The 9003-nt window shown below is 38.6% G+C and overlaps 1 protein-coding gene across 1 annotated transcript; it reads right to left on the bottom strand.

Moving 5' to 3' along the window:
- Positions 1-2106: 2106 nt before the first annotated feature.
- LOC133844799 (angiopoietin-related protein 7-like) lies at positions 2107-3385 on the bottom strand. The gene is made up of 3 exons (XM_062279062.1): positions 3261-3385; positions 2347-3119; positions 2107-2276 (listed from the first exon to the last, which is right to left on the bottom strand). The coding sequence occupies exons 1-3, from the start codon at positions 3345-3347 to the stop codon at positions 2150-2152; spliced, it is 987 nt and encodes a 328-aa protein (XP_062135046.1). The 5' UTR covers positions 3348-3385; the 3' UTR covers positions 2107-2149.
- Between the last annotated feature and the right edge of the window lie 5618 nt (positions 3386-9003).

Below are 9003 nucleotides of genomic sequence, written 5' to 3'. Positions count from 1 at the left end.
TGCTCCACTTCATTTTCATCATACTTTGGAGATGAACTTGTGACACTTGGCACTTTCTTAGCGGTCACATCATGACTAGCTTGACATAACATAACTCAGTCAAGTTGCACATTAACCCATCACCTTCTCCCCTTATTCCATTCGCTTCCCTAATCCCTCTTCAACCTGGCCATGTCTACGGCTGCCGCGCATTTTACGTGTATTTTGAACATTTTTATGGTACTTACAGTGACTCTGACTTTAGCTCCTTCTGCTGCTGTTCGTTTAGCTGGCTCAGTTGCCCAGACAGAGAGTTGTTTGTAGCTGGCTGCTCAACTATTTAATAATGTTGGCTGACTACAACGTTATGCACTTCATGGCAGCGCCGTGAGCATCATTTATATGCCGCCCCGTTGTTGCCATGTTGCATCGCTGGAAACGTAACTCTACCTGGCGCCGCTCTGCTGTTCATTTGCAAGTGTCCTTGTCTGGCTGCCATTTATTTATTTTCCTCTTTTTTTTATATTACCACTTCTTTGGCTGCAACAGTACAGGCAAAACACCAACAGAAGCTTGACTGCAATCCACTTTTGCACTTAGCAGGGATAACGTGCGGCTTTTTGTCAAAGCACAATGCCGAGACGGAGATGCAAGCGGATGAGATGAGGCGAACCACAGGTTGTCGCAAATATCACACCAACTTGTCATGTCCAACAGTTTATGTTCATGTCAACTGCAACTGTCGAGTTCAACTGTCCAGTTGCCTGCCTGGTCATTGTGTGTAGAATTATGTGGCCACATCAAATACTAGTAGTATCATACTATGTAGTAGCGAAAAATGCCATCTTCCGCTCTAATGCCAGAGCTCTGTCTCCTAGGGATGGTAAGTAAATTTCAATGAGTCCTGTGATAGCTCATATCGCTTGCCCTTTGGCTATTTGCCAGCGTGCAAAGACACCAAAAAGCGCTACTAATTGCACATGCTCACACACATAGTCACATAGCCATAATGAGCCGTGGCCACAAAGCAAATCCAGCACTAGAGAAATAGTTACAGTCACACAGGAGCAAAAGAGAAGACCAGGAGAGGAGAGGAAAGGAGGAATATGGGAAGCGCCCTGGATAGAAACTGGAACTAGGGAGCTCTGCTAATGGCTCTTAGCTTCCGCCGCATCAGTGCAATGCGAAGCACAAAAATTTTGCAGCTTCTTTTGGCGTTGGCAAAAATTTAATTTAGAGCCAAAAACGTAACGCAGCGTGCCGCTATCCGTTGCACATTGCAGAGACAAAAGGGTGAAGAGAGGGGTGCAATGGCATCCTTTGCAACCAGCACCCAACGATCTCTAGCGCCAGCCTCGGACTTTGGACTCTCTTTGCCGACAACGTTATTTATGGCATTCTAGGACGGCCTTTGGACACTGTAACCGCATTTCTTGCTGCTCGATGCTTTAGCGCCAGCTCCTTCTTCAGCTCTTTCTCCAGCTCTACTTGGACCGTTGCCCTGTTTAGAGTTGTAACTAAAAATGTTGCCGACGAAACACGAAGCAAAATGTACCAACGGGCCCAAAACTGGGCAACTTGGCCAAAATGAATTACGGCCGACGATGCTGAAGAATTAAAAAATTTCGCACACAAAAAAATTAACGTAAATGTGTCGAAGATTTTTATCAAACTCTGGGATAATTGGAAAATGTGATTACACTTAGGGTAGGATCTTATCATCAGCTAAATTGATTATCAATGAAAATTTATATAGTACATATTTTAAGGCAAACCTAAACAATATATAATTATATTTATGAATACAATTGCCAATAAAAATTTGCTTATTTACAAACATACACACATATGTATTTATGCACAACTCTGCAGCCCTGGTTATCGATACTAAATGTAGTCAAGTATTGAATATCGATATATTCGCCAAATAGAGATTGATCAACAGTGCAGCCTGGTAATCGATATAATACGAAGTATTGAATATCGATATATCAACAAAATCTGAAGAAATTGTCGATCGATATCAGCAGCAGCAGCAGATGAAAAGTTGTAGGGTTGTTATGATTTAGTTTTAAATATTTATCTAGTTAAAACGACATTATTTTATATTACCAACGTAAAATACATCTTTCATACTCGTATATTGTGGTTATGTTTTTATTTTTGCTTCTTAATTGAAAGTGATTTTTGGTTTTATTAGAATCTGTACGGACTTAAGGCAGTCGCCATTCGTCTTTAGGTACGCAGAGTTCCAATAGATGCAATGCTTCGCGTCATTGTATATGCCGTTCAAATTGCTGAAAGTACAAAAATACATGGTAATTTAAATACATAGTAGATTACTAGGTTCGCTATAAGTATACTCACGTATCGGAACAGGCCGCATGCCACCAGCCATCATCTTGGATTTGAGCGCAGTTTGAAGTGATATGGGCATCATTATCACGATCGAATGTTGTGAATTTCATTTTTTCATTCCTACGCAGTGCATCTGTGGAATTCCCCGAGTGTTTGCCGAGAGATAACAGCTTGTAGCCGGACATCTCATCGCCAACGTTAAAGTTATCGTAGTGTGCAGTACGAACAATCTTATTCACATGCTCCATCCGTATGTACAACCCATTGGGTTGATTGATCGCTAGCATTCGATGCAGCTTTTCAAGACCGATGAAAAACTCCCCACTCTCGGCGATCTCACCAAATCCCTCGCGATAGGCAGCCCAATTACGGTAAAAACTTTGGTCGCCACTTAACCGCTGTTGTATTACAATCCATCCAGGTCCTGCAATGTGGTTGTTGTAGAGAACTGGAAATGCTTCAAGACCCGGCACTTTAATCATTTTAAGACCACTATTCAATGTATTTTGTGTATTGCGTTCGCTTTCTTGGACGTTATGACTTTCGTTCAATTGAGTTTTCATTTCGGAAATCATTTTCTTCATATCAACCATATTAGCTGTTATTTCGAGTAGCTCTTTGTTTTTCGATTCTGCTGCTTTGTATTTAGCCAACTGTTCGATGAGATCCGCAATCTTTGCATCTTTTTGATGGCATTCATGGGTTATCTGTATAAAAGGCTTGATAACCCGATAGCAATAAGAGGCACATTGATTTTCCAATTGTTTAGCGACCGCACAGTTCTAACATATAAGCAAATAAATAATGAATAAACAATTAAGTGTTATGTGTCAATAGGTTTACAATAAATTCAAATTGGGATTGAGAATGAACGACTTCAATGATAACAAAATAATGATGATAATATTTCTTTATTAACTTACCAAATCGTCTGCATATTCCGAATGCAAATTTGAGATAACTCCTTGATATAAACAGGTCAAAAAAATGCATGTTAGAAAATTCCGCATTTTTATGTTGTGATTGTAGCTATAGCTTAACAGAGACTGATTTCATAAATCAAGAACAAGAGAGCTTTAAGTAAGATAGATGAGCATCTTTGCGATTGCTCCTACATACAAATTATTTACTCTGACTTGATTATCAGTAAATTTTTATACCCACTACCCATAGAGCGGAAGTGTATAATGTACTTTTGATAATCGAATGTAAGAGACAGAAATAACCAGCACTGATCTTTAAAATATATTTATTCTTAGCACCATTCGGACATGTCTGTCCATTCGAGTTTTTTGACTGACTCTCTAAACACCTAGATGTTGCACTTTACGTTAATAAGTGTAATAATATATTTAGTTTTTAATGACTGATTAAAACATGTTTGAAAGACAGTTTAAAGTTAATATTGTTCTTTTTATTATTTTATTTATTTATTATATTAAATCTAGTATTTAATATTACATTTAAATAGAGAAGAGAGTACTGGCTGCTGGGGCCTTCGACTCGATTCTTTTTATACATTGTATGTAATGGTATATTTTTATACCAAATATACTCTTTTTTCCGTATGGTATATTTCTTTAATAGTCTGTATAGGTATATCAGCAATTTAAAGTTCAGTATAGTATAAAATTAGTATTGGTATATTTACAGTATGTTTGTAGATGATTTTAGTCAGAATGTGTAGCGATTAAAATGTGATTAGGGCTTGCTACGAATATTCGCAATCTCAAAGCGACAGATAATTCGTATGAAATAAAAGCAATTTAAAGTTCAGTCTAGTAAATAATTGCGATTGCTATATTTTCGGTATGTTTGTATGTGTCTCATATGTAATTTTATTTAAAATGTGTAGCGGGTATCTCACAGTCGAATGCACTCCACGATAACTTTCCCACATGTTTATAAATAATTCCCTTAAATGTGTGCTTGCGTTGAATATTTGTGAGCTCAAAGCGATAGATCATTTGTACATATGAAGTAAAAGCAATTTAAAGTTCAGTCTAGTATATAATTATTTGTTGATGGCTCGTAAGAACTTTTCATAGCCAAATGTTAATTAACAATAATGTAAACAAATCATAAGTTGCAACCACTCTAATTACCACACATGACTTGTTCATATATCAAAGCAATTCCCCACTCAAAAACACCACCGAAACTGTGGTTAGTTTTGACACCTCAAATTCATAATTATGTACAACCCGTTGGCACAAATATCAAATTCAACTTTCATAACTGTGAAAAGTCGGTTCGAGTGAAACACACACACATACACATATGCAGAGCAGTGGCCAGCATCCAGCATTCAGCATCCAGACAAATGGCCGCACACACGTTTTCCAATTCGCTGCATTTGCGGCACGCAACTGAAACCTTGCCCCCGTCCCCTTCCCCTTCCCTGTTGCAGTGCCACTTCTCTTTTTTCTGTTTCCATGGCACACAAAAGAAAAAGTTTAAATGCTATTTGCTGTTGTGTGTTTAGTTGTATTTTTATTACATTTGTTATTGTGGGGTGAAAAATTATGCCACGAGGGTCAATCGAAAGATAACACAAAAATTCTATATACTCGTATTTACATACATACAAAAAAATAATAGTTTTATAGTCGCGATGAGCAAGTAGAGAACTTTTAAAGATACCTTCTTTGTGCTCGCCCCTTAAAGTCGAGTTTATTTTTGTGTTTCGGTTTATTTTCATTGTGCATTTGTGTTTCATGTGTAACCCAAGTTATGCTGAAGTCAATTAAAAATGTAGTTGGCTTGTGCCTAAACAGTTGAATCATTCACTAGCCTTAGGAGCCTCGTGGCTCAACTGCAGGCCTAACATGTCAGTCAGCTCAGGTGAACGGTGAACGGTGAACACACCACAAAATCTACAGCATATATCTTGCCACTCGCAGTATATTTAGGTTGAACGTGTGTGTGTGTGTGTGTGTGTGTGCATAACTAGGATACGGTGGCATATACTTGTATTTATGTGCTCAAGTGCTCTGCTTATTTCCTGTGCTTATTGTCGATTTCTTACTTATTTTTGCGCACTTTCCGCAATATTTGCCAGCGCATTTTTGTACGATTTATGATCCGTGAGCGCTCCATGCCGGCAATTGCAACGGATATAAACATTTTTGAACTCATTTCAACTTCATATATCTGCTAGCTATCTTTTAGATAGCATTTTCTGGCATTGTGGATTCAAAAGGGGAGGGGGTGCTGGGTTCGAATGATGCCGCTCAGCGTTTATGCAGCTACCTCATGAAATGGCACGTGTCGTTGCTTTTATATAGCATAAGCAGTTACCACTACTACTACCTATCCATACACGATAAGTACTACCACCACCGTGTATGCGAGTATGTATGTACATATGTGTGGTTGTTATTGTTGGCCTGCTAAAGTCGCTGCAATCCAGTGTGCTTATGTTTCACTTTTCACAACATAAATCCCCCAAGCAGCCAGAGAGCATTCAAAGCAGCGACACAGCTCAACTCGAAGATCTGCTTGCTGCCAGTTCATAGATACCTCTTACACCTTTAACTTGGGGAACGAACTCGTTGCGCTGCCAACTTAGACAAACTTCACTGAGCCGTTGAGCAGAATGTAAAACGCTGAGCTATTTTATTTAGATATCCGCGTGGCTTTTGTGCGACAAAAAAAAAATAACGTAGAAGAAAATATGAATTTGAGACAAGCATTATTATGCTTATTATTATACTCAGTTCGTCTGACAGCTAAAGGCTTAAGCCTCAGCTTCTGCTCCTGTTGCTATTCCTGCTGAGCTCAAATACATTTCTTAGGTCTTTGGGAAATTCAAAGTTCACTTTGTCAAACGGCAGAGTTGTTTCAAGATTCAAGTTGCTTTTTTTGCCAGATGCCATTTTCCTTTGTTTCTTGGATCAACGTAAGAAAAGGCAACCGGCAACGGCAAGTATTATTTAATTTTTTAGTCTACTGTCGGCCATTCAATTTTCCATATTTTCCATTCTTTATTTAGAGCAAAGTAATGGCCATATTAAAAATACAGAATACATATTTAAGTGCATCAGCGAAGAACCAAATGCTTGGCAAGGGGAAGCGCGGGGGCGTTGAATTGCGCCAGAATGCTGTGTAGATAGTGGAAGAAGCAACGTCAGAACTTTGGAAATTATTACTTTGCTTTGTTTTCGTTGCATTTAACAAACGCGCTGCTGCCACAACGCTGCTTCTGCTGCTGCTGTCGTCGCTGTTGCAAGTTACAAGCCCGCGGCCTGCTCTTGGACTTTACTGAACTGGTCTATGTTACAAGCGAGGCCAGATTCATTTAGCCAGCAGGGTAGATGTGGTTACAAATTTAAGCACCTGCCAAGCCAAAGTTAAACTTTTAACAAACCCATCGTTATTAGTAAGTAATTCAATACGCATTTTTATGCAATTTTAATGCTTTAGTTTAGTGCAATTAGTAGTTATCGGGGTAGCCCAAGCAAAATAGTTTGTATTTGACTAACCTAACCATCCATTAAACCGTCTCTTAGTCACTTTCTAACCAGCCACTGTATCCTTCACCATCTTATCCGTATTCTTTCTCTCTCACTCTTTGTCTCTCTCGGTTTCTCTCTGTTTTCAGCTGTCTGCCGCATACATTTCGACTTTTGCTCATTAATAACATAAACCAAGAGCAGAACAACGAAAGTTGCAACTTGCAACAGAGGCAGCAGCAACAACAACAACACGACAGCAGCAACACAATAAATATGAAGGAGAAGCAGATAAGCTTACAGCGTTGACTGCCCACAAAACTTGCACGAAAAACCAACTCAAAATTGAATTATGAATATTTAAAATGGATTTAAGCATTGCGGCTGCTGTTGGCCAACTCTTAGCCATTATGAATATCCGATATAGATGCTTGTAATGTGATTCTATGACGTCGGGTTTACTGCCAGTTTATTTCACACCAGGCCGAGGCGAGGCGCAATTAATAAATAGTAAATGCGCCCTAAAGTATGCACTAAAAATATATATTCAACAGCAGTAAATTGCGTTGCACGTTGGTCGAAGACGTAGTCTAAGTAAATGTCAAGCTTGGCATAAATAATTCACCAGCATCACAGCTTCAACGGCTATGGCAACATCATCAACATATACAAACACACTCGCACACACACATATATGTATGTATGTATACACACATTCATATTCATATAAATATGCACACACATTTGCATTGTCCTTGCGTTGCAGGCAACTCGGCAAGCGACAACATCATGCCTCATAAATTTCAACAAATGCAGCTATGTCACTCTCTCAGTCAGTCAGTCAGTCAGTCAGTCAGTCAGTCGGCCAGTCTGTCACGCAGTCAGCAAGTCAGTCAGTCAAGAGTCAAGAGTCTCCCCAAGCAAGCAGTGTGTGTGTGTCTATGTCCGGGTCTCTGTCCGTCAGTCCGTTTCAGGTAAAATCGCTCGAGGTGAAAATCTTTGCACTAATGGCGCTGTTTTACATAATTGCCGTGACATTGTACAAATTTATTCAACTGCATGCGGGCATGTGAGCATAAGGTGACCTCGAAAAAAATGGAAAAGCAAAACTAGACTAAAAAGGTTAACAACAACAACTTATGCACTTGCCGCCAAAGGGGTTGGCAAACAAACAAGCAAGTGTATCAAAAATGAATAGCTCACTCTGCTGATGTCCCAACCGTGTTGCCCCAGGTCTTCTAGTCTCATTGTCCAACAATGAAAAGACTACCAGCGACGAAGGCTTTGTGCCCCATGCAACTATGTACTTCTGAAATATAATAAGGCTACAACAACAGCAACAACAACACTAGCAAACAAGCAACTACTTCAAACGCTCACGCTCTCACTCTCACCTCTTCTCTTCCCTTCCTCAGAGTGACTTGACTTGACTTGACTGACGGACTGACTGACTGTCCCTTGCATCCTTCTTTTCCATGTGTGTGTGTGCTTATCCTTAACCTCGTCCTCACCGTCAACGTCGACGTCACCATCTTCATCATTGTCACCTTGAGCTTTAGGTTATTGGGTTTTTGCACACTCGTCCAAGCGTGTGCCTTGCACTTCACTCGATTCTGGTGTGAAAACAACAGCAGTTAGCAATCGTTGCAGTGTTGGTTGCAACGAATTCCAAATACTCTGCAACCAACTATTAACATTGTATTAAGCGAGTATATAGTTTAAATAAATTAAATTAAAATTAAAATTATTCGAAGGTTTCTCAATTTGAAATACATTTTTATAGTCCTAACTTGTAATAAAATACTGAAATACTGAGAAAGATTTAAAACTGAAAAACAACAAAAAGCATCTTGGTTAGTAATCTTAGGAGTATGTATATAGAAGAAGACCATTTTACTATTAAGATTCGCAAGAGATTGTAATTATAATTTACAATAATAAGTAAGTATTTCTTTTTTCTTATAAAATCAAGTTAAAAATTGGAACTAAAACATTTCTTTTGAGATCTACATAAACACAAAAAAATATACTTATTTGAATTGTAAATAAATTTAGTTAAAGTCTCTATGTAATGCCAACCTAATAGTTTATCTTTATGTCTACTATTTAAACTCGTTGTCTACTTACCAAGTTGCAACAATTACAATTATAAGACTTAAACAATAAAGAACAAGATAAGACAACAAGAACACCTTAGCCTAAAGGCCTTAGT

The sequence above is a fragment of the Drosophila sulfurigaster genome, chromosome 3, assembly GCF_023558435.1.
Source record: "Drosophila sulfurigaster albostrigata strain 15112-1811.04 chromosome 3, ASM2355843v2, whole genome shotgun sequence".
NCBI lineage: Eukaryota > Metazoa > Arthropoda > Insecta > Diptera > Drosophilidae > Drosophila > Drosophila sulfurigaster.
This window is presented reverse-complemented; position numbering and strand designations above follow the sequence as displayed.